This window comes from Oncorhynchus masou, chromosome 12, assembly GCF_036934945.1.
Source record: "Oncorhynchus masou masou isolate Uvic2021 chromosome 12, UVic_Omas_1.1, whole genome shotgun sequence".
Classification (NCBI taxonomy): domain Eukaryota; kingdom Metazoa; phylum Chordata; class Actinopteri; order Salmoniformes; family Salmonidae; genus Oncorhynchus; species Oncorhynchus masou.
The window spans coordinates 84,929,218-84,956,387 of record NC_088223.1 but is presented as its reverse complement, the minus strand read 5'-3'; the positions used below and the strand labels follow the sequence as shown (position 1 = coordinate 84,956,387).

At 42.5% G+C, this 27,170-nt stretch overlaps 1 protein-coding gene across 2 annotated transcripts; it reads right to left on the bottom strand.

Annotated features, from left to right (window-relative positions):
* Positions 1-3,370: 3,370 nt before the first annotated feature.
* Positions 3,371-25,627, bottom strand: LOC135550967 (gamma-aminobutyric acid receptor subunit alpha-6-like). 2 transcript variants are annotated; one of them, XM_064982276.1, is made up of 11 exons: positions 25,381-25,627; positions 25,112-25,239; positions 24,580-24,647; positions 23,944-24,009; positions 23,553-23,773; positions 22,998-23,080; positions 22,757-22,900; positions 22,243-22,395; positions 14,207-14,460; positions 9,493-9,746; positions 3,371-7,016 (listed from the first exon to the last, which is right to left on the bottom strand). In XM_064982276.1, the coding sequence occupies exons 1-11, from the start codon at positions 25,467-25,469 to the stop codon at positions 7,004-7,006; spliced, it is 1,473 nt and encodes a 490-aa protein (XP_064838348.1). In that variant the 5' UTR covers positions 25,470-25,627; the 3' UTR covers positions 3,371-7,003. The 2 variants fall into 2 exon arrangements, with proteins under 2 accessions (XP_064838348.1, XP_064838349.1); XM_064982277.1 differs by lacking the exon at positions 23,944-24,009 and having other exon boundaries at positions 25,381-25,625.
* Positions 25,628-27,170: the final 1,543 nt, after the last annotated feature.

The following is a 27,170-nucleotide window of genomic DNA, read 5'->3' as shown; positions in this document are numbered from 1 at the left end:
TACAAGCGTTGATCTGAGAATACTTCCAAGAGCAGGAGACACAGTACAGAACAGATACAGTACACTCTCTATCTGGGCTTTCATGGCTAATAGGCTAAAACACACATACACACACACAAACACATAGACACATAGATACACACACACACACACACACACACACACACACACACACACACACACACACACACACACACACACACACACACACACACACACACACGTATACACACACACACACACACACACACACACACACACACGCACAAACGCATGTACAACACACATATACACACACACAAACACATAGATACACACACACACACACACATATACACACACACACAAATGCACGCACACACACACACACACACACACACACACACACACACACACACACACACACACACACACACACACACACACACACACACACACATATACACACACACGCACAAACGCATGTACAACACATATACACACACACAAACACATAGATACACACACACACACACACATATACACACACAAATGCACACACACACACACACACACACACACACACACACACACACACACATACACACAAACATACACACACACATATACACACACATATACACACACACACACACACACACACACACACCAGGTTATTTTTCTCTCACTGGGAGGAGTTGTCAATGAGAATAAGGCCAATGTAGGAAATAGGGAAATTCAATGGGTTCGCGTGGGTGTACAGAGGCCATTCATTCTACAGGACCTCTGTCTTTTACATGGGGTATGACTAGAGCTTATCGACTGTAACCGCACTATAAAGTTATCGGGGGTCCATACCTAATCAGACAGAATTGTAACAGAACCCATGGCCTCTTCAATCCCCATCTTAATTCCCCCCTTTCCCCAGCATCGTCACCGTGGGGGACTGTGAAGCGATAGAGCCCATGGAAAGAGGTCGTTTGTCACTGATTTCAGTTTATTTTTAACCGGGCCTCATGAGAGTTTTAATCAGAGCATGCTGTTCTATAATAAATTAAATCAGGAATTATTTGTATAATCAAACAGAAGGCATGCGCGACTATCATTTTTGAGAGTTTAGCACGTACAGGAATAATCTTGGTTTGGGGACACATTGTTAATATTTATAGAAAGTTTATTAACATGTTTGTCTTTTTTTATTTGACCTTTATTTAACTAGGCAAGTCAGTTAAGAACAATTTTTTTTTTCAATGACGGCCTGGGAACAGTGGGTTAACTGCCTGTTCAGGGGCAGAACGACAGATTTGTACCTTTTCAGCTCGGGGATTTGAACTTGCAACCTTCCGGTTACTAGTCCAACACTCGAACCACTAGGGTACCCTGCCGCCTTTAATGATACACTGTTATCCAGAGCTACTAACAGGAGCAATTAGGGTTAAGTGCCTTGCTCAATGGCACGTCGGCCGAGTTTTCACCTAGTAGACTCTGGGATTTGATCTAGCAACCTTTCAGTTACTGGCCCAATGCTCTTAACCGCTAGGCTTTCTGCTGCCCGTTACGCCTGATGATCATAGCAATGTGTGACTCTTAGTGTGTGGACGTTCAGTTTCAACAAAGACACACACCAGAAGCTACTGTACCTCCTCAGAAGACATGGAATTGGTGATCCATACATACAGAAGATACAGTGGTAATTCATTCATATATCGGAATAAAAGGGAAATATAATTTTGGCAAAATCTGGCAAAAAAAAGGGCACCACACATTCTTGTCTTTTTATTTGATTTATCTCTGTTATTGTGGAAGCACTGCCAGCTATGTGGAACCGTGCGTGTGACACTTGATGTCCCTGGATGGAGCAGGTTTGCAGTCATGTTTTTCAAGCACCAGCTTGGCATTTCAGGAACGAAAGAGTGGGAGTTCTGCATCTATGCTTAAAAACATAATATACACCCTTCTCTTTCTCTCGAATCCTCCGCTGGCTTGTCCTCCCCCTTTCTCTCTGGCTCTGACCGTGTCAAGGAAGTTGATGAATCAGACTGCATGTGACAGTCTGGCATTTGAGTGAATATGATGGGCCTAATATGGTGTCCTCTGACAGGCCTGTGGAAATCATCAGGAAGCTCAGTGTGACGAAGCTTGAGACACAACAGCAGTTCTCTACTGTCTGCCTGCTTCCCATCCACACCACTCATTATGCCTCTGTGCCTGACTGTGTGGGGCTTTTTTCTTCTTTCGGGGGTCGGGGATGATAATGTCTTCTCTCTATCCACCTACACCTATCAATCTAGCTCCAGAAAGCACAACAGCACTCGTTACAAGTAGAGTTCACTTACTACAGCAAAAGTTCACCTTAAAAAAAAAACAGAAAGTAGATACAAAAACATTACCCCGTTCGCCTGCATACGTAGCACCTGACAGCAGAGCTGTGTGTGTGTGTGTGTACAAGGGATATGGTGAGCCTGTGCGGAGCAAACAAGATGTAGTAGGATACGGGCTGTGCACCAATAGGTGGCACTCTACCCTTTTTGACCAGAGAGGAGGGTAACCCAGGGCTTTGGAGCGCATGGGCGTCCCGTGGTCCAGACCAGAGGACAAGTGAACTTAGCAAATCTCTCTCTCGTACTCACACACACTCCTCTGCCCGGCAGCTGCTTTCACGATGGTATGACAGAGAGAATAGAAAGAGAGGTGGGATTGTATTGTGGTCCTGTGTGCTTCAGTTGGTAGAGCATCACCAAGTGTCGTGAGTTCCTTTCCCCTGGCGCCAACCACACCTAAAATGGATGTACCCATGACTGCAAGTCGCTTTGGATTAAAAAACATTGCGAAATGCCTTATATTAATAAATGTACTGTATATTATTATAGGAACATCCCCTTCACTACCTACATGAATGAAAAGTGCCTATGCCTGAGATGTACTGTAGGTGGTTTCTCATTCTTTGGTTCTGTTACTTTGTTTCATCCCCTCCAGGATACTGACTTTGAGGTTAGACGTTGGCTCGAAGCCAGTGCATCATGTTGTAAGCCCAGGTCTATTGTAAATCCATTCAGAGAACAAATCACATTGAAGGGAGTTACATCACAACTCTTTCATGAGTTTCTGTCTTGACCCATCTCTCCTCCTATATGTCATTGTTATTTTGTCAGATAAGAAGGCATGAAGTTGGTGTCATTGTGTGGCATTGTGTTATTTTTAATTCCTGGAGGGAAAATGTTTCTGGCAGGTCATGGAAAGTCCTATATTTTGGAGTAAAGCGCTTACTAAAAGAGCTGAAGGAACATATTTAGGGTTTGCCATATCACCCATAAACAACTGCACAAACAAAGGGAATACATCATGTTTTGAATTGCGGGTTGTGCATTTTTACAAGGAAAGAAACACATAATACATCATTTGGATTTATTAAACATGATAATATTTGCACAATCCTGAGGGAAAGTATTTATGTGGAGATTGTTAATAAAACTACAGAACGTCTAAACACCAAAATATTGTATTCTATGGCAATAAGAAAAACCTAGGCTCCAAGGGAAAAGAAAAACAAATGCATTTCAATGTGCAGAATAGAGAATAATGTGTGTGCACAAAATCATTTGCTAAAATATCATTATATACAAAACGCTGCAATACATTTAAGGGCTGTGTTTCCTAAAAGCATCGTAGGACATCTTAATCTTCCATTGAAACTAAATCAACAAAAGACAATCTTAGTGCTACGATGTTTACGGGAAACCCAACCCTGATCAGTACAAATAATTAAGATAATAGCCGTCAAGCAGGGTTCCCGAGAAATAAAAATATAAGTCTATAAATACATTGATCATGAAATATTCACAAATATAAACAAATAGCAGTGTTGGCGATAAAACTGCTTCATATTCACACTTTTCTTGGCCTGTGAATAAAAAACGAGCAAATAATACTGGTTAGACGTCAATGTAACCCATGCCTTTAGTGAAATATAATGTTGTCATGGTCTTAGACACTCACAACCCCCACACTCCAAACTCCTAAGGAGGACACTAAAGGGTCACAGGTCATGCTAGTGCTGGTCCCCCGTAGAGACCAGTGAGTTGAAGATGATCAGTCAGGTTGAGGGAAATCAATAAGGTCACTGATACAGCCCCCCCCCCTTGTCGTTTCATTCAACTGAATAGCCCTTTCAAAAGGGCTATTCAGTCGCTGCTCTACGTCAGCCGCTTCTTTGCCTCTTTGTTAAGATTCAGCCAGTCTAATGTCAAGGAGGCCCTTCCAGGGCCTTCCAGTGTAGTCACTGCTGAAGTCTCCCCAGACTCCACATCAAAAGAAGAGGAGGGTTCAATTGAATAATAATATAAGCCAATTAGCAAACGCTTTTATCCAAAGCGACTTACAGTCATGCGTGCATACATTTTATGTATGAGTGGTCTGCCCATTATCCTGGCTTTGCAAGTACCATGCTCTACCAACTGAGCTACAGAGGCAGTCCTTCTACTTTTTCTTAGCAAAAGTTCTCACAATATTGGGAAGGGGACATAAAAAAACTGGAGGAATATTAATATACTTTAGGAAAACAGTGAAAGAGATGCTTGATAGTGTTGTGATGGTGAAGTGTGTTGATAAGCTGCAACATGTTTTGCTGAGGGAGGCAACCAGTGGAACGACACAGTCATGAATAACCAACAAACACACACGTATCCATGTTGGATATATTTAGATGGCGCTACCGTGTGGATTTAATGGTTTACTTCTTTATTTTAATTGGAAATGGTGCATAATCATATGTAAATCCAGAAAGTAGCTAATTTATTAATGCATTTTGCATAATTGCTTATGAGGTGATGCAGTTATAAATTAAATGTAAAGCTGCCATTTAATGAATAATTGCCAACCACAAACCACTTAAGCATCCTTCCCAGTTCAATCATGACTGATGCAATTACATAAAAGTACAAAAACAGAAAACATGAACACAAACAGCACAGCACTGACATTATAGAATACATCCATTGATTGAGAGGCCGGCTGTTGCCAGGGAACTATATTTGTATTATCCGTTACGCCGAATATAGCCAAGTAAAGTTAGCAAGGAAAGAAGATTGTGAATGCCTTAAAGTCCAGGGTGTGGTTTGAGGTGGTGGATGCCAACAAATACAGGCCCTGTGATGGATCTATGACCTGTGTGGAGAGGCCAATGATTTTACTGTCTTCTAAGACAGTGTGTGTGTGGTTGTGCGAGTGTGTGTGTGTGTGTGTGTGTGTGTGTGAGAGAGTATGTGTGTATCTGTGTGTGTGTGTTGTATTTCTACTGATTGTGTGTCTGTAACTGTGAATATTAAACTGTATGTGAGAAACAATGTTCATTGTAAGCTGCCCGCGGGCGAGCAGTAGCCCAGAGACTGTTACGCAGCCCCCCGGGACTGCCACGAAGAAGAAATATCAGCCCACAGAGAGAAGCACGAGATTGAACTTCACTCAACTTTCTAGAGTTTTCTCAGTTAACACTATCGTTTCCCTTTACTGTGGCAGTTGTGATCGAATCAATGCAATATTAGCCACTTTCAATGCAACATACCGAAACAAAATGAACTACACAGACCAGCGCAGCATAACCAAACAGAGCTGTGGTTGGCCTATATGCAAATAAACCATTGCCATAAATGGATCTGTGCCATTTACGTTGAACTGGACTATGTTAACAGCATGAGCAGTCGTTAGTAGATGAGCTTGTTTTGAGAACAAAGCAAGAGCTGCATGTAGCCGCGTGCACATTTTGTTCATATCCTTTACTAGTTAGTGAGTTATTAGCCCAGTTATAGATCATTTGTAGTCAGCAATAGGGGAATGATTGTTTCCAACAAGAGCACAAAAGATCATCTTTGAAACGCGAGTCAGGTAAAGAGCTTTTTTTTGTGTTGTATTTTGAGACAGGCTTGAATAAGCTAAGTAGCCAATAGGCAGATTGTAGCATAATTTATCTGATTCTCTGTAATAATGGTATGGTAATAATTATGTATGTAGGTATGGCATTTTATTTTGTAAAGTGGATTCTTGCCACAAACAACAGAACAACATTTTCAGTTACCTCCTTGTCTGAAGGACAAGTGGATAAACAGGTTAATGTCAAGCCCTGCATGTTTTTTCAAAAGTCTCATTGAATGTAGGCCTACATTGAACATCACAAATTGGCTTCTACCATAGGCTAAACGATAGAACAGCTATTTTCATGTTAAAATGTTATAGGATGTATGTTCTCCATAGATTTTGATGGTAGGCCACTCTGGTAGGTCTACATTATGATCAAATAGCCACAGTAGCCTATTTGGACACTGTTAATTTAAAACGGTAACTTAAAGTGGGTACAGCCTCAGTGTTCACAGTAAACACGTGCTGGAAATTGCACAGAATTCTCACAATGTTCAATTTTGTACTCAGCAGACCTGAGATTTGCTCAGTGCCTAAACGTTTGAGGGAACATTGTTGAGGAACCAATAAGAACCCTATGTTTCATGAGATGAGTGAATATAAACCAATGAACCGAAAAATAGAGAAAGATGGCTATGTTGAAATTGGGAGGAGAGAGTCTGTCAGTCAGTACACATTACTCCCCTCAGGTGTGTTCCAGTACTGTCCAGTGTAGACGGTGCCAAGCCGTGTGTCATTTTATACAGACAAAGAGCCTCCACTGCCTCCAGACCTGTGGCAGACACTCAGATACTTCTTGGAACGACCCACGGATTCAGGCAGCGACAGGGAAAGGGCATTACACATGGAAGAGAAGTACAAATGCACATTTTCTCTTCAGGGGGAAGACAGAGGGATGTGCGAGAGACAAAGAGATTGAATACCTTTCTTAAATAGACTGAGAGACCAAGCTATGAGTGAACATGAGCTCCCAGGTCAAGAGTTGGCAAAGCCCTTCAAATCCTCACACACTGAAATTATGTATGGAGGAAGCATAAAAATAAAGTGTGTGTGTGTGTGTGTGTGTGTCCATGTGCGTATGTGATCAGTGAGGGGGCTCACTCCTGCAGGTGGCTCACACGCTGTCCCTGTAACAGAAAAACAGGAAAGACAAGAAGAAAATGTGAAAAAACCCAGAGAGGTTATAACTACAGTCACATCAAGTGAACAGAGACACTGCTGTGTGTAGTAGAGGGTGTACTGAGGGGGTTGGGAATGTGCGGGGGCAACATGTGACGCATTTTGAAAACAAATAAAGCTCTGCTTTCATCTTGTTAACGCAGGAGGTAGATAGAGTGTGTATTAACATGGCCCAGCAGCCAACCAGCAGTGTGAACTGGCACACTAAAGGGGTTCTAATTTCATTCCCCTCCCAGGGTTGGCATGCAGGGGCCTGCGTATATTTGAATCAATCCCTTGCTCATGGGCTGTCGACAAAGACCGTGCGAAACTAGTCCGCCTCTATAATTTTTTCCCTGGGACACTCTGCCAGCTATTTCACACCTACGCCTCCTCCGTCTATGTGTCAAACCAGGGGATTATTGTGAGCACAGCCTTCCTGAACAGTGTAGTGCTGGATTTATTGTCATCAGGAATATCTGTTTCCAGTTTCCTATGGTAGTGTGCATATGGACGCTGGTGTGATGTCTTAAATGTAATCATAAACACAACTCTATTGCTCTTTATGGACAACAGTTTTACTGGCCCCCTATATTCTCTGCCTAAAATGCAGTGATTGAATGATCATTACACCAAAGTTATGGCAATGGTCTGTGCTGGAAAATAGGAATTGAGTTAAAAATGACATTTACTGTTTTGATTTATGAGAGACAAGGAGAGAGCTGTTTTTCAACTCTGGTACTCCAGTGGGCAATAAAGAGGAGAGGACACATAGCAAGACCCAATCCTATTTATTTATACCAACGTGTCCTGTGGCTCTGCTCCTCTAAAGAGCCTTGCTCCTCTTCAGAGGGACTTGTCTAACAAAAGTGAGCCTACAAGGAGGAATGCACTGATAATGTGATAACTGCATTCAATTAAGTGGCTGGCGTCATCAGAAAAATATATTTATTTCCCATAAATGAAAAAGGGGGCTTTCAAGAGATGCGAATGACATGTGGGTTAGGATGAATGTACAGCTTCCAGAGCCAGAGGTCAGGTTGGTGGGAGGTAACACATGGAAAACTATACAGTTAATGTGGTTGTATAAACAAGGAAGTTGAAAGCTGACAATGGCTTGCACTTGGAGAATGAACCATACATACTATCCACATATCCTGAGAGCCTCACTTCAATGGCCCCTCCACTGGTTGTTGTTCTATTTTTGATCAGTGCTTTCGAGCCCCTAGGCTTTCACTATGCTGCCCGCTGCGTATGTAGCTAACTGCTTGGTCACTTATAGTCCATATCAATGGATAGCAACAGTCAGCAACAAACCCTAGACACTCAGCACCTTTTTTCTATCTAGAACACTAAAGGGTTCTTCGGCTGTCCTCATAGGAGAACCCTTTGAAGAACCCTTTTTGGTTGCAGGTAGAACCATTTTGAGTTCCATGTTGAACTCTTTCTACATGAGATTCTACATGGAACAAAAACAGGTTCTCCTATGGAGACAGCCAAAGAACCCTTTTAGAACCCTTTTAGAACCCTTTTAGAACCCTTTTTTTCTAAGAGTGTAGTCAGCTCTTATCACTGTCATGTAATCGGCCTGAGGCACCTTATTCAGTGAGAAAACACACGCATACAAACCTGGTAGGCTATCAGTAAAGCAAAAGAAGATCCAAGCTAATGGCTGGTGTCGAGCCACTGCTGTTCTAAAGCCCTCTGTGTGTGTGGTGTAACGGTCGCGCTGCACTACTCCATCCTGTCAAGTGTCAACCTCTCAGAATCCCATGTTTGATGCATTAGGAATAAAAAAGATATGCACAACACATCTTTACTCAACACAGACTCCACATGTACAATACCGGGGCCATTTCCTCAAACAGAGTGTACAGTAGTCCCACTATTCATAAACGCAAAAGCACATTCATTTCAATCCATTTGCCCTGACATGAAGCAACTGTTGTGTCTTTAAAGCAGCCCTCTACCATGGCAGACTGTGGTGTGTAGCATTCAATGATCAATCAGTTGCTGTTAGGTGAAAAGAGAGATGAGTGGAAGGTGTCTTAATGCTTCCTACTCAAGTAGGAAAGCAATCTCTGACCCAGGAATCTGTGTTTGACAAACCACTCTCAGAAGCCATGAGGAAGCTGGATTCTATGCGATGCCAATATCACTCCATACGGAATGTTTACAGTGTTGTGGCTGATAGATTCAGGTGTCACATAAGAAGTGGGAGTGCCCGTGTGTATGAGTAACGGCTGTGAGAAACTGCAGATATCAATTAGATCTGAACCTGCCACTCTTCCATAATTCATGATCTCCCATTGGCTATTGAACGTCTATGAGGATGAGAACAACCAACTTGATCTCGGCCCAACACATACGTACTTTTTTTACTCAGTTATGGTTCCCCGTGGAAATCGAACCCACAACCCTGGCGTTGCAAGAGCCATGCTTTACCTTGTCATCTCCATGGTGTCCTTAGTGAGATAGACGATCCAGTACACCAGGTTGAAGGCCCCGAACGACAGAGGGAAGAGGATGCGAGAGTACTTGTCTATGATGCTGGTGCCCGTCAGTAAGTTGTTGGATGGCACGGCTGAGCCTTGCTGGAGGAAGGCCTGGGCATTCACTGGAGGGTTAGGGAACACCTCCGCTGGCCTCTCAAAGTGAGGCGTAGAGTTCATCCTCTTCTTCAGCATACTGCTGGCGTCCTGTATAGTACACCAACACAAAGATCGGTGGAGGGGGTGAGTGAGAGAATCTATAGTAAATCTATGACCAGAACGTCAGTAAATCATTGGAAATTAAGATTAATAAAATAGGAAATGAGTTGTGTTTAATTTTGATAAAACACAGTTTTAATTGAATCCATTTCCCATAATAACACAGTATGTTATATGCACAAAAATCATATAAGAGTAATTCATTGATTAATTCATCAATACAACATTATACATTGAGCGTATAAACATTAGGAACACCTGCTCTTTCCATGAAATACTGACCAGGTTAATCCTGACCAGTTATGATGCCTTATTGATGTTGTTAAATCCACCTTAAATCAGTGTAGATGAAGGGGAGGAGACAGGTTAAAGAAGGAGTTTTAAGCTTTCAGACAATTGAGACATGGATTGTGTATGTGTGCAATTCAGAGGGTGAATGGGCAAGACAACATATTTAAGTGCCTTTGAATGAGGTATCGCAGTTGGTGCCAAGCTCACCGGTTTGTGTCAAGAACTGCAAACGCTGCTGGGTTTTTCACATTCAACAGTTTCACGTGTGTATCAAGAATGGTTCACCACCCAAAGGACATCCATCCAACTTGACACAACTGTTTGAAACATTGGAGTCAACATGGGCATCTCGGTGGAATGTTTTTTATGCCTTGGAGTCCATGCCCTGACTAATTGAGACTGTTCTGAGGGCAATAGGGATGCAACTCAATATTAGGAAGGTGTTCTTAATGCTTTGTACACTCAGTGTATATAAGATTCATGGCAAGATAAGTTCAGCAGAGTGTATGGAGCAGGAACTGAGGCAGGGTTGGAAAGGGTGGAGTGGGAAGCAGGGACTGAGGAAGGGTTGGTAGGGGTGGAGTGGGAAGCAGGGACTGAGGAAGGGTTGGTAGGGGTGGAGTGGGAAGCAGGGACTGAGGAAGGGTTGGTAGGGGTGGAGTGGGAAGCAGGGACTGAGGAAGGGTTGGTAGGGGTGGAGTGGGAAGCAGGGACTGAGGAAGGGTTGGTAGGGGTGGAGTGGGAAGCAGGGACTGAGGAAGGGTTGGTAGGGGGGTGGAGTGGGAAGCAGGGACTGAGGAAGGGTTGGTAGGGGTGGAGTGGGAAGCAGGGACTGAGGAAGGGTTGGTAGGGGTGGAGTGGGAAGCAGGGACTGAGGAAGGGTTGGTAGGGGTGGAGTGGGAAGCAGGGACTGAGGAAGGGTTGGTAGGGGTGGAGTGGGAAGCAGGGACTGAGGAAGGGTTGGTAGGGGTGGTGTGGGTAGCAGGGACTGAGTGAGGGTTGGTAGGGATGGTGTGGGTAGCAGGGACAGAGTGAGGGTTGGTAGGGGTGGAGTGGGTAGCAGGGACAGAGTGAGGGTTGGTATGGGTGGAGTGGGTAGCAGGGACTGAGGAAGGGTTGGTAGGGGTGGAGTGGGAAGCAGGGACTGAGGAAGGGTTGGTAGGGGTGGTGTGGGTAGCAGGGACAGAGTGAGGGTTGGTAGGGATGGTGTGGGTAGCAGGGACAGAGTGAGGGTTGGTAGGTATGGGTGGAGTGGGTAGCAGGGACAGAGTGAGGGTTGGTAGGGGTGGAGTGGGTAGCAGGGACAGAGTGAGGGTTGGTATGGGTGGAGTGGGTAGCAGGGAAAGAGGGAGGGTTGGTAGGGGTGGTGTGGGTAGCAGGGAAAGAGGGAGGGTTGGTAGGGGTGGTGTGGGTAGCAGGGACAGAGGGAGTGTTGGTAGGGGTGGTGTGGGTAGCAGGGACAGAGGGAGGGTTGGTAGGGGTGGTGTGGGTAGCAGGGACAGAGGTAGGATTGGTAGGGGTGGTGTGGGTAGCAGGGACAGAGTGAGGGTTGGTAGGGGTGGTGTGGGTAGCAGGGACAGAGTGAGGGTTGGTAGGGGTGGTGTGGGTAACAGGGACAGAGGGAGGGTTGGTAGGGGTGGTGTGGGTAGCAGGGACAGAGTGAGGGTTGGTGAGGGTGGGGTGGAGCGGGGGCCATAATTTGACTGGCTTCCATCACAGACCAGGTTGGAGCTGAAAATGTCAGCTGCTGAATGCTGTGCGCGTCTGACGGAGGTGAGAAATCATGCAGGGAGCATGTGGCTTTAATACTGCAGCTATTTCTGAAACGACAGCAGGCTCAAATTCTCTGCTGGCTCTCAGAATCAGAGCAGATTCTTATGCAGTGCGTATTACATTGTTTTGCATGCTGCCATAATATATCTAGAGATCATAAAGTGTCAATACCGGTGCCATTGTTTTGGTGAGATTGAACATGCAGGATTAATGGTGTGACATTGTTATAATACACAGGTTATCCTATCAATGTGGCTTGTGACCTCTCTTTAATCCAATTTTAACAATGGAATTTTAGCATGCTGACATAAGTGTATAATATAAACATCGAGCAAGGAAGAGCTGATCGACTCAATTAACTACATTTTATCCAGCCAGCAACCAGACAACCACTAAGCAATATTTTATCCAGTCAACAACATCTTATCCAGTCAACAACCAGTCAACAACATCTTATCCAGTCAACAACCAGTCAACAACATCTTATCCAGTCAACAACCAGTCAACCATTCAACAACATCTTATTCAGTCAACAACCAGTCAACAACATCTTATCCAGTCAACAACCAGTCAACCATTCAACAACATCTTATCCAGTCAACAACCAGTCAACCATTCAACAACATCTTATTCAGTCAACAACCAGTCAACATCTATCCAGTCAACAACCAGTCAACAACATCTTACCCAGTCAACAACCAGTCAACCATTCAACAACATCTTACCCAGTCAACCAGTCAACAACATCTTATCCAGTCAACAACCAGTCAACCATTCAACAACATCTTATCCAGTCAACCAGTTAACAACATCTTATCCAGTCAACAACCAGTCAACATCTATCCAGTCAACAACCAGTCAACAACATCTTACCCAGTCAACAACCAGTCAACCATTCAACAACATCTTACCCAGTCAACAACCAGTCAACCATTCAACAACATCTTATCCAGTCAACAACCAGTCATAACCAGTCAACATCTTATCTAGTCTACAACCAGTCATAACCAGTCAACATCTTATCTAGTCTACAACAAGTCATAACCAGTCAACATCTTATCTAGTCTACAACCAGTCAACCAGTCAACATCTTATCTAGTCTACAACCAGTCATAACCAGTCAACATCTTATCCAGTCTACAACAAGTCATAACCAGTCAACATCTTATCTAGTCTACAACCAGTCATAACCAGTCAACATCTTATCTAGTCTACAATCAGTCATAACCAGTCAACATCTTATCTAGTCTACAACCAGTCATAACCAGTCAACATCTTATCTAGTCTACAACAAGTCATAACCAGTCAACATCTTATCTAGTCTACAACCAGTCATAACCAGTCAACATCTTATCTAGTCTACAACAAGTCATAACCAGTCAACATCTTATCTAGTCTACAACCAGTCATAACCAGTCAACATCTTATCTAGTCTACAACCAGTCATAACCAGTCAACATCTTATCTAGTCTACAACCAGTCATAACCAGTCAACATCTTATCTAGTCTACAACCAGTCAACCATTCAACATCTTATCCAGTCTACAACCAGTCATAACCAGTCAACATCTTATCCAGTCTACAACAAGTCATAACCAGTCAACATCTTATCTAGTCTACAACCAGTCATAACCAGTCAACATCTTATCTAGTCTACAACCAGTCATAACCAGTCAACATCTTATCTAGTCTACAACCAGTCAACATCTTATCTAGTCTACAACCAGTCAACATCTTATCTAGTCTACAACCAGTCAACCAGTCAACATCTTATCTAGTCTACAACCAGTCAACATCTTATCTAGTCTACAACCAGTCAACATCTTATCCAGTCAACAACCAGTCAACCATTTAACATCTTATCCAGTCTACAACCAGTCAACCAGTCAACATCTTATCCAGTCTACAACCAGTCAACATCTTATCCAGTCTAAAACCAGTCAACATCTTATCCAGTCTACAACCAGTCAACCAGTCATAATGAGTCAACAACATATTATCCAGGTCATTAAGATTTGTCTGCATTTTAAATAGATAGTAATTCAAAATGGTGCAGATGGAGCGATAGAACTCCTCTCAATTGGACTATTTAGTTCATATATTTGGTGCAGCCACCTAATAATAGTCTCTTTCCCACAGAAGCACAAAGCATTGGGCTTGCCTGTCCCCTCTAGGCTTCTTGTGAGCCTGTAATGATCTGCCTGGATATTCCCTTAATCTATTCCTTTCACATAATCTGTGCTCAGGAAGCCACTGGCTGTCTCTTCTCGCCAAATCTTCTTGTTGTCACAGACTAGGAGTGGGGGGTGAGAGGGACACAGAGATGAGAGGAAAGGGAAGGGGGGAGGAGTGTAAAACGAGGAGAGAGGGAGGAGGTGGATTACCGAAGAGGACTCCCCATCGGTCCTCCCGGCCTCTGCTGCCTCCTGGGCTGCCTTAATGGAGGCCGCCTTGCGGAGCTCCCGGTTGGCCTGCAGCGTGGAGAAGTAGTTGACTGCGGCAAATTCAATGAGGGCTGAGAAGACGAAGGCGAAACACACAGCGATGAACCAGTCCATAGCCGTGGCGTAAGAGACTTTGGGCAAAGAGTGGCGGGCGCTGATGCTGAGTGTGGTCATGGTAAGCACTGTGGTAATGCCTGGCATACACAGGGCACATAGAGAAATGTTAGACAGAGATACTGGACATGGCAGCCATTTTGTTTTCTGCATCCCAGAGCCCCAGGGTTGACTGGCTGGGTTTCCAGGGTACCAGCCCATCATCTTGTTGAGTGGTGATTGTCAGGGTGTGGAGTGAAGTGGAGGGGGTTGGAGGGTCAACCATCCAATGGTTTGCGTTAGAGCTGTTGTGCGGGCAGTGTAATGTGGACACACGAGCTTACATGCAAAGGAATAGCTTAAGGGGAAATAGTTAAGGGTCTACTCAAGCATGTCATTTGGCCTGAAAATGGTTATTTCTATGAATCCAATAGTTTAAACCTTATCATACATTTATTATTATTATTTCTGTTGTAATTCTCATGACTGAGATCTAACATTACTGCACATTGAGCAACATTTATGTCTTTAGTTCATCGGATTAGACTGTCCCGTTAATATGTAACTGAGGATACTGTAACAACTCAATCAATACCAACCTACAAAATGAAGATTAGTATTGCATTACATTACACAAAATCCTCAGGGCCCATTGATCATTTAGATGGTAATTGATGCCATACTTCGCCAGAAGGTGAATTTGTGGGCATGATGTTTAATCTCTAGCCTTCGGCAACAAGTTCACACGTCTAGACATGCACTACTCAACCAATAAACTTGCTCTTCCATTCAGAAATTAATTTGTGTCCAAGTGCAATGCTAAGCTCGTTGTATCACACACACTGTCCTTGTAACATCACTTTATTTGTGATTTGTACACAAGGTCCAACTGAAATGTGACTACTGTTGTTGAGGGCGGTTAAGTACCTTGCTCAAGGGCACAACAGCAGGAAATGGAATCTAGAATTCTATAACAGCAACCTCCTGTTGACAGCTCATTTCTTGACAGATGTTTTCTGTCAGACCCGGGATTTGAACTGGCAACCCTCTAGTTACTGGCTTGCCTCTCTAACTGCTAGGATACCTTCTGCCCACACCTTTGGATGGAGGGTCACCATTGTTTATATACCAAGTTGATTATAATGTCTATCTCTCGGAAACCAAACCAATGTGTTCTGGCATTATTGATAGGTCATGAGACCTGTATAGCATTAAAATAAATGGCCAGTGAAATGTTATAAAGTCCCAATCAATAGTTCAGCCATATTTGAAGTGTATTCACTTTATCAATAGTGAATCATACAGTGTAATGAAAGTAGCACAATGTACACCCAAAATAATCTATTGATCCTGAGAGGCAGCAACCAAAGCATGGCTTAGTTTACTCTCTCACAGCTTAGCCTTAGCATCATTGAGTGCAAACACAAGAGCGGTACAGATGTAGGATCTTAATTTGAACCAGGTTGCTACAGCAGGAAAATAATCCTGCCACAACAGGAAATGTGAATTATTATGTGGATTGTATTAATGGACATTTTTATTGGGATTGACACATTTTTCTTAAGGGAAAAGTCAGAGATTTCTGATCCAACGTCAGAAGCCTTTTTAAACCTCAAATACACTACAAATGTTACATTTCCTGCATTGCAGAAAAGTTATCTTGTAACAGCGTGAGCAAATTAATATCTAACATCTGAAGGGCCTGTGGTAATGAAGTATGTTCCTAACAAGCTTGCCTAAAACAACTAAAAGTCAGGTCACTTAGGCATGCTATTTGGAAACATCCTAGCATTTGTCTTGATTTGTGCATGCAACTATGCTAATACTAAGCTTTAGCTGAGGAAACTAAGCCATGCTTTTGGTTGCTGACTCTCAAGATCAATATATTATTTGCTAGTTATCCATCTAAATGAGGTCAACTTTTCTTTTGGGTCAACTTTTACATCTAGGACACAAATCCATTTGAATTTCTGACTTCCTTACAAGCCAAGGAAGGTTAGAGGAGGAGATAAAGTTTGTCATACCATCCACCGTGTTTCCTGGTCATGGGATGGGCTGTTTTTAGTGATGATGATGATAATGGTTTCAGAGCAGCACAACTTGCATGGGTTAGAGTTAGACACATGGTGATGAATGGGATATGGGTTGGAATGAGTTGCCCGGGTAGTGTAGTTTCCTCTCAGGGAGACAATAATGGCTGGGCTGCGAGCAGGCCTGGAATGAGCAGGAGCGGCCAGTAATGATGATGATGAGGAGGGACACGGATGAAATTGACAAAGGCTTACACGGAACAAGTTTACAGGGAAATAGAGCAATATAAGTCCCAATCCTGGATAATGAAGAGAGTACGTAGAAAAGCTGTCCTGTTCACTGATTATATGAAGCAATTTAGTGTGCTATACAGCTGATATAATGTACATTTCTGAAACACTTTCTACTGGTATAAGGCTCATTGGACTACCAAGTGACTATACAGACAGGAATCACCAGACGTACAAGATTTCACAATTCCACGACCATTCTATCTCATCATAAGACAGGGAAGAGACTGCAAATATTGTTAGACTAGCAAATGTTTTCATAAACTACTGCAGCTGTACAGTATATTGATATAAATCGATAGGGAACCTCAATCTGCACAACCTTTTCCACAATGGAGATGCTTATTTCAAGTGGATCACTGCAAGTTATGTTTCGAGGCAGTACAAATAAATTGCCATTGATTGAGAGTGTTAAGTAGTACTATGGTCAGGTTCATCTGAGGCAGGGCTACTACGGACGTTGATTGAGAGTGTTAAGTAATACTATGGTCAGGTTCATCTGAGGCAGGGCTACTACGGACATTGATTGAGAGTGTTAAGTAATACTATGGTCAGGTTCATCTGAGGCAGGGCTACTACGGACATTGATTGAGAGTGTTAAGTAATACTATGGTCAGGTTCATCTGAGGCAGGGCTACTACGGACATTGATTGAGAGTGTTAAGTAATACTATGGTCAGGTTCATCTGAGGCAGGGCTACTACGGACATTGATCTGAGGCAGGGCTGTTGATTGAGTAATACTATGGTCAGGTTCATCTGAGGCAGGGCTACTACGGACATTGATTGAGATCTGTGTTAAGTAATACTATGGTCAGGTTCATCTGAGGCAGGGCTACGGACATTGATTGAGAGTGTTAAGTAATACTATGACATTGATTGAGAGTGTTAAGTAATACTATGGTCAGGTTCATCTGAGGCAGGGCTACTACGGACATTGATTGAGAGTGTTAAGTAATACTATGGTCAGGTTCATCTGAGGCAGGGCTACTACGGACATTGATTGAGGCAGTGTTTGCACAAGTAATACTATGGTCAGGTTCATCTGAGGCAGGGCTACTACGGACATTGATTGAGAGTGTTAAGTAATACTATGGTCAGGTTCATCTGAGGCAGGGCTACTACGGACATTGATTGGCTGCATAACAACAACAATAACAACAATAGGCAATGTCGTTGAGCCTGAATCTGTTACAGTTAGCGTGACAACAGTTATCTAAGCAATGAATAACATTGTGGAGATTCAAAATGCAAACAGACCCATGGATACAAGGTGTGTTCCATACAACCACGGTAATACATCTCTCACATGTATTCAACGTATGTTTTAATCTCTGGGCTCACACTAACGACCCTTACAAGACATGATTCATTTACAAAAGGGACATGCTCTATTACGGTCCATTAACAAGGTACAGATTTCATTTCACTGAGATCGTTTTCATCAAGCTAAAACAGTTGGAAAGAAAAGGGTCATTGACCACTGGTCTGCTATGCTCTTGTCAATTTGATATTTACACAGTTCATTTCCATGAAGCACATGGGGATACAGTACCAACTCTCCATGAAGCTAGATACACATCTCCATGAAGTAGATGCAGTACCAGATACCAACTCTCCATGAAGCTAATACAGTACCAACTCTCCATGGATAATGTAAGCTCAGTACCATAAGCTAGATACAGTACCAACTCTCCATGAAGCTACATTCTCCATGAAGTGTACAGTCAACTCTCCATGAAGCTAGATACAGTACCAACTCTCCATGAAGCTAGATACAGTACAACTCTCCATGAAGCTAGATACAGTACCAACTCTCCATGAAGCTAGATACAGTACCAACTCTCCATGAAGCTAGATACAGTACCAACTCTCCATGAAGCTAGATACAGTACCAACTCTCCATGAAGCTAGATACAGTACCAACTGAAGCTAGATACAGTACCAACTCTCCATGAAGCTAGATACAGTACCAACTCTCCATGAAGCTAGATACAGTACCAACTGAAGCTAGATACAGTACCAACTCTCCATGAAGCTAGATACAGTACCAACTCTCCATGAAGCTAGATACAGTACCAACTCTCCATGAAGCTAGATACAGTACCAACTCTCCATGAAGCTAGATACAGTACCAACTCTCCATGAAGCTAGCTACAGTGAAGCTAGATACAGTACCAACTCTCCATACAGAAGCTCTCCATGAAGCTAGATACAGTACCAACTCTCCATGAAGCTAGATACAGTCTCCATGAAGCTAGATACAGTACCAACTCTCCATGAAGCTAGATACAGTACCAACTCTCCATGAAGCTAGATACAGTACCAACTCTCCATGAAGCTCTCCATGAAGCTAGATACAGTACCAACTCTCCATGAAGCTAGATACAGTACCAACTCTCCATGAAGCTAGATACTCCATGAAGCTAGATACAGTACCAACTCTCCATGAAGCTAGATACAGTACCAACTCTCCATGAAGCTAGATACAGTACCAACTCTCCATGAAGCTAGATCTCCATGAAGCTAGATAGTACCAACTCTCCATGAAGCTAGATACAGTACCAACTCAATCCATCTAGATACAGTACCAACTCTCATGAAGCTAGATACAGTACCAACTCTCCATGAAGCTAGATACAGTACCAACTCTCCATGAAGCTAGATACAGTACCAACTCTCCATGAAGCTAGATACAGTACCAACTCTCCATGAAGCTAGATGCAGTACCAACTCTCCATGAAGCTAGATACAGTACCAACTCTCCATGAAGCTAGATACAGTACCAACTCTCCATGAAGCTAGATACAGTACCAACTCTCCATGAAGCTAGATACAGTACCAACTCTCCATGAAGCTAGATACAGTACCAACTCTCCATGAAGCTAGATACAGTCCAACTCTCCATGAAGCTAGATACAGTAGAAGCTAGATACAGTACCAACTCTCCATGAAGCTAGATACAGTACTCTCCATGAAGCTAGATGCTACCAACTCTCCATGAAGCTAGATACAGTACCAACTCTCCATGAAGCTAGATGCAGTACCAACTCTCCATGAAGCTAGATACAGTACCAACTCTCCATGAAGCTAGATGCAGTACCAACTCTCCATGAAGCTAGATACAGTACCAACTCTCCATGAAGCTAGATGCAGTACCAACTCTCCATGAAGCTAGATGCAGTACCAACTCTCCATGAAGCTAGATGTACAGTACCAACTCTCCATGAAGCTAGATGCAGTACCAACTCTCCATGAAGCTAGATGCAGTACCAACTCTCCATGAAGCTAGATGCAGTACCAACTCTCCATGAAGCTAGATGCAGTACCAACTCTCCATGAAGCTAGATGCAGTACCAACTCTCCATGAAGCTAGATACAGTACCAACTCTCCATGAAGCTAGATACAGTACCAACTCTCCATGAAGCTAGATACAGTACCAACTAGATACAGTACCAACTCTCCATGAAGCTAGATACAGTACCAACTCTCCATGAAGCTAGATACAGTACCAACTCTCCATGAAGCTAGATACAGTACCAACTCTCCATGAAGCTAGATACAGTACCAACTCTCCATGAAGCTAGATACAGTACCAACTCTCCATAAAGCTAGCTACAGTTACCAACTCTCCACAAAGCTAGCGAACGTTACAAACTCTCCATAAATCTAGCTACACTACCAGCTCTCCATAAATCTAGCTACAGTACCAACTCTCCATAAATCTAGCTACAGTACCAACTCTCCATAAAACCCCCACAATTGCCAACAATTGTCAAACTCAAGCACTTGTTAAATGATCACACAACGGGAAAGAAGGGTATGGGAGAAATCGTGTCAGGGAAAAAAGCAGAGGAGGCGAGAGAAAGAGAGAGAGAGGGAGGAGGATGAGGAGGAGGAGGAAATGAATGATAAAGACAGGAGAAAGAAACGAAGAGCTTGAGGCATCTGTGTGCTAGATGAATGTACCAACTCTCCATAAATCTAGATACAGTACCAACTCTCCAAATCTAGATGCAGTACCAACTCTCCATAAATCTAGCTACAGTACCAACTCTCCATGAAACCCCCACATTGCAACAATTGTCCAACTCAAGCACTTGTTAAATGATCACACAACGGGAAAGAAGGGTATGGGAGAAATTTAAAGGCAAAAAGCAAGGTACAAATTAGGCCCCACTCAATGAAGTCTGTGAGACCTCAGCTCTGGAGCCTTTCAGCTCTTAGACAGCCAGCATGGAAGCTGCTCACAACAACAATGCCTAATGTGCTTGAACCCTGATGGAGTGCTTCTACATAGCTCTCTGTCTCTCTCTTTCTCCGTCTGCACACGTCAGTGCATTACCACAACTTATTTAGCTACTGGCTTCTCGCTGTGCCCCATATTACTGTTGTGTCACCAGCAAAGCATTAAAATACATTGTATTTACAGAAGCAATTTACAATCTCTTAATCATAGAATTTCTTAAAAAAAATGTTTTTAAAAACGTGTAAACTGTGAAGATAAAGCCTGTCATTCATGGGTTTGGGGAAAATCCAATATGTTGAATGCAACAGCCTCCTAAAGGACACACAATGCTCACACTGAAAACACTCCAATATCTCCACAGCGTTTTACTCCCGCTACCATGCCAAATGAAAGCAGCAGGATGTGGGAGGTTAATGACTTTCTGCATATGTGCGTTTCACATTGGGCCTAACTTGAACGTGTACTAATGATTGGTATCTTTTCCTCAGTGTGGGCTTGTCAAAATGCTGACAAGCTCCCAAACAGAGCCATAATCTACAAAGGCCAGCAGCCGCTACTCCAGCACACAAAAATGTAGCTGAGGAAATTTAAATTGAAAATCAAAAGGATGGCAAATGAAACTTAAGAGCGCTCTGCTCCTGAGGCTAGAGGCTGAAGCAAGTGTAGCATGATGTAATGGCAACAACCGGAACCTGCAACTCCTCAGAACAAGTTCAAGTAAACAACATCCCCCCGCTCTATGCCCGGATTGAATGATTTCAGAAAATGAGTTTTTACTATTAATTCAGATCCAAATTGGGAGGGAATAGAGATAAGAGGTAGAAGACATAAGATATACCATGTGACTGTGCTACCTATGTCCTCTCGTACCACTCTACATAATGCAAACCATTACCATGTCCTGCCAAGAAAACACATTCAAATACTGAAGTACAACATCTTCACCAAATGTACATAAAAGGATACAGAATAGATCATGTTATGAGTGATGAAACTGTGTTATCCAAGGTTAGTTGTTTTGTTATCTTAAAGAGGCTCTATTGTTGAAAAAAAACACCTGTTGTTTGTGAACTAACACTTGCACGTGCCCCCCCGCTGATAGCTACTCCATCGGGGAACAATGAACTTCCTATGATAGGGCTATGTGGTTGTCCAACCTAGCTAAATGACTAAAATGTACAATGTAAATGTAAATATCACTTTAAGGGAACTTTAAGGGAACAACTTATATTGGGACTTGTAGGGGTTACCTTGTAACGTAAGCATGGTGGACAAGACAATGGAGTTAATGGTGGAGATCGGGAGGAGGCCTACCGAATACAGTTCGTGCAGGAACCGATTCCTTATTGATCCAAAAAGAGACCTGAGCCAGGATCACGGTCATGATACAGGGGATGTATGTCTGAATCAAGAAGAAGCCCATCTTCCTTTGCAGGTGGAAGTGAACAGTCATGACTACATATTCACCTGTCAGAAAACAAATGGAATACTGAATGTGGGCACAGAGAGTTTCGAACAGACACGTTGGTAAATCAGCATTTCACAGAGCACAAAACTGATTTGTGCTGCAGAAAACAGATGAGACAGTGAACTTCTCAGGGAGACCTTGTACATGCAGTACATGCATACTCTAGCACATGTCAAATGCTGCATTTTGAATGTGTACTAAACAAGCATAGATTCAAATGAAAATTTCATTTAGAAATAAAAAAAAAGACTTTGATTGAAATCTTCATTCAAAGCCATATGCATACTGTTAGCATGGTTATTTTTTAAGCTTATTTCTTTAAGCATTACTAAAGCGTTAAGTGAATGAATCTATTCTTACCAGTGTTGGATTTTAACCTCTCACTGGACACTGTCTGTCCTATTAGATCGTACTGTAGCAAGCTGGAGGACTCCTCTGGGACTTCCACAGAGAACAGTGGGCCTTTTTTCCATGTGTACACAATTTCACTCATAGGGTAGGCATCTGGACAGCAGAAATAAAGATAACGTAGTCACTCTGTAATCACCAGCTAGCCTGTTGGAACCATCTGTCTGACTGAGGTTTATGAAAGACAACTTACAGCTACCAAACTTGAGAGGACAGGCATGGCCGTCCATGGGGAAGTTCATCAGTCGCATGGGACACTCTGCGTTTATCGTCAATCTGCAATGGAATGGCAAAGAGTATTGGACAAACCTTATGTACAGTGCACCAATGGTCACCTATGATCATCTACAACTGATCACGTACCAGGCCAAACCGTCTTCTGAAAACAAAGCAATACTGATAGAGATATGCCTGGGTAAGGTGACGTGTATCGCACAAATATCTTAACCAGGGCTCTCCAACCCTGTTCCTGGAGAGCTACCGAACTGTATGTTTCGCTCCAACACCAGCTGTAACTAACGTGATTCAGTTTATCAACCAGCTAATTATTAGAATCAGGTGCACTAGATTAGGTTTGGAGCGAAAACCTACAGGGCGGTAGCTCTCCAGGAACTTGGTTGGAGAATGCCTGGCACTAAACCATAGCCATGACTGTGTTTGTATGATACTCAGAGAGATGTCCGGTAGAACACAGACTACTGTCCTACACTGTCTGTTTTGGACCTGGATGGCTGTGACTCAGTCATACCTCATAGTGTAGAGGATAGTTCCGTTCTGCATGATGCGAAACAGCTTGTTGGGAGTGGTCATGTTGTGAGAGATGGACCTCTTGCCATTCCGGAAGAATGTGTCTGGCGTCCAGATCTTGCTGACCATGAGGTTGTTGAGACGCAGAATCTCGATGGGGCCCTCGAATTTCAACCTCTCGTCAATCCACGTTTGACGGAAAAATACATCCATGGTGTACTCCTACAACATCGCAGTTTGGAAATCAAATCAGCAATCAACTCATATGCTAATAATGACATTGCTGTACAGTACAGTACATAGCCTACAGTACATCAGTGACCTCATTTACGTGAATGAAATGTCGATAATAAGTATGATTATTATATTAAATATTTTAAAGTCTTCCTTACATGTTGTTTTTGATCTGTTGAAGTACTGTGCAGGTCCATATTTCTCAACTTCTCCACTAAGAAAAACTGACTGTATTTCATTACAGGTTCCAAGAATTATCCAAATTCTAACCCAACAGTATTGATTTAATTTATTTTCTTGAATTTCTTGATGTGTTCAGCTTTTAGCTGCCATATATAATGAAACAAAACTCAATGGATAATGGCTTTTTCAATCCAGGAATACTTTTAGCTCAAATGGATTTCTTTACAGCTCTGGTCTTATCTATACTGCCTATGGGGTGGCTACTAGTGGATCACATGGTACCAGAAGTGGGTTTTAGATGCTGTGAAATATAATATAGTGTGTAATGGAAATCAAACGCTCAGCCGGCTCGGGACCCTCACTGACAGGGATTGTCAACCAGATTAAAATCCCTAAGCTGCACTAATGACATCCTGCCTAGAATAATGAAGGCTGGTAGGAATATGACTTGAGGCTGTGGACGGACATGCTAGGACTGGGTGCACCAAGCAATTATTCTGTCCTGTCTGCACTAACACAAGTATGTGTTATTGAAATATAAATAAATGCCAACACTCTGGAGTTTTGTGTTATATAAGTGGACTGGAGAAAGTAGTAATGAGGCCACATACCATCTCAACATCTGACACTGGACCAAAGCTTGTGACAAAGATGTCTGTTTTGACCTCAGTAACTGGACCTACAAAGATAAATGTTGTTTTGACATGAGACATAAATAAAACACAGCTCTTCACTCTAAAAACAAATGGATGCTGGTGAGATATTGACAGGAAAAAACGATGTTATTGTTAATTATATCACTTTTCTAGTTTACAGTTACTTGACCTGTAGTTGTCGGCTATTACAAGTCAGCACAATAACATCCCTTAGTAGGATTGGAAATTAGCAATTTGTGAGAAAGAAACCGTGTGGTCAGTGGGTTATATGAATTTCCTGGACACTCGATGTCACAAATTCGACAGTTATATTAATGACACTAAAAGCAGCTTCCAACGATGGGACAGTGACCAAGAATTATGCTCTATCTGGAACATAGGCGCCTCACTGCTGTGGAAAGGAAAACTTTATGAACTACGTGAGTAGACTTGAATTTCACACATTATCAAACAACCTGTTAGAAGTATTAAATATGTATTACTGTACCTCCAAATCCAGGTCGCAGTCTGTTGTCATATCCATCTAGTAATCTATCCAATACTCGCGTGATGTTATCCAAATAGATATTCTCAGTTTGCGTTGATTTCACATGATTTCCCCAAACATTGCTCACACTGTAGACAAAGTGCATATTCATTATCTGGTGGCTTATTCTAGCCAATACAACTTGTTACTGCATCAAAGTTGCATAGTGTACATTTATCAACATTCTAGCACTCGTAAAGTCGGGGGGAAATTAGTTCACTTGTACTCACCAGGACAGAAAAAAACAATTGAAAACGAAAGCCATGCCTCGTAAACACTCCACAGCCACAAAGCCGTGGTCAACTGTTATCATTTCCATATTCCATCATTTAAAATCATACAAAACGCTGATCACACGGCTTAGTCTAAAAACGAGAAGGCTTTTGCGCCAGTCCTACTCGACTTCCCCAGTGCGGCTGCGCCTCATCTGACTCGCTCAGTAGAAAAACTAAAGAGTTTTAAGAGACTGAAGAAGAGCAGGCACGGAGGGCATTGACAATAATCGAATAAGGCATTATGGGAGATAAGAACGAAGAAATCCACTGATAGTTTTGGCAGGGAATCAGTTTGGACCCGTTTGGAGATTTGGAAAAGGCTCAAATATCCTCCTGGAAGAGATTGCACCAGAGATGGTTTCAATTTCTGAGGTGGAGAGCATTTTACAGATCATAATTCCTAATAAAGTTGAGGAGATAACAGCATCACTCCATTATTGCATGTTGGACTTGGTCATGTCCAACTTAGCTGTTTCCATTAGCTGTGTCCATTACAGTCTGTTTACACGTGCTGTCCTTCACATCTCCTGCACATCAGCATGTGGGTTAACAAATAGAAAACAAATAAAACAGATACACCTTGGATGGTGTATGTGATTGTGCTGTTGGTGGTGGTGGTGTTGGCAAGGCAGGAGTGGGAGGGGGTTTGCTGCCTTGCTCCAAGCTTTCACTGACCTGGAGTGACATTGTCAAAGTCAGTTCATTTTCGATTTGGCACAAATGTGACTGTTACCACAAAAGTATTGCTTGTGTTACACCACTAAGAAATAATCACAGTTGTATGGACAGATATTTTCTGATAAGTACAGTAACTGTAGGTCTCGTTCTAAATGAGAAATAAAGCACTACTTAATACAGCACAAAGGCGAATGTGAGAGCAAAGTGATTAGTGCAGTTAAATATTATATGCTGTTTAGTTCAGGTACGTACTCTGCCACAAGATCGAGCGTTTGATTAATCTTATCTTCTATCTTGTTAATCTGTACAGAACATGACACACTATATTTTATTGTTAAACTTGACTTATCCATTAAGGGTATAACATTCCACATATGTATAATTTATCTAAAGCATGTTTTCTTTAAAAGCCTTAAGAGTTATACATGAGTTATGCAATGAAATCCTACTATCCTGGTCTCATTGTACTCAATATGTAACTTATATAATGTTGTTGATGCACTTTGAACGGTGTACACCCACCTCCTTTAAGATGTGGTGCAGTGTGTAATGCTGTGTCTATGTGGACATTGGAAATGTGTTAAACCGCAGCAGTCAAGAGAATAGGCATGATAAGATATGTGTTTGTATGTAGGACAATGATATAGTTGTTTTATTTATAGTAAGAGGCCTGGAGACTTATATTAGCTCCCTAAGCTAATGCCTTGGTTTAAGTCTTGCAGGCTAAGACAGTTTTGGGGGGGCAGGAGATCTGTGTCTGACCTTAGTCACTTACAGGAGCACACTAATCATAGTAAAAGCTTGGGCCCGAGTCCAGTATGTAGAGAGTTGGGTCAATGTGATTTCTGCATTATGATGCATTTACATGACACTACGACATTCTATAGCAGCCATGTTAACTCCACATTAACATTACATGGGTGACATTTAAACAATGCTATGTAACTGAATGTCTAGAATCAAAACAATGTTCACAATTCCAAAAATAAGCCTGATTCTCTAAATATATGGCATGGGTCACATGGTCAGCTAAATCTCCTGGCCCTGATAATACTAGAAGCAGACTG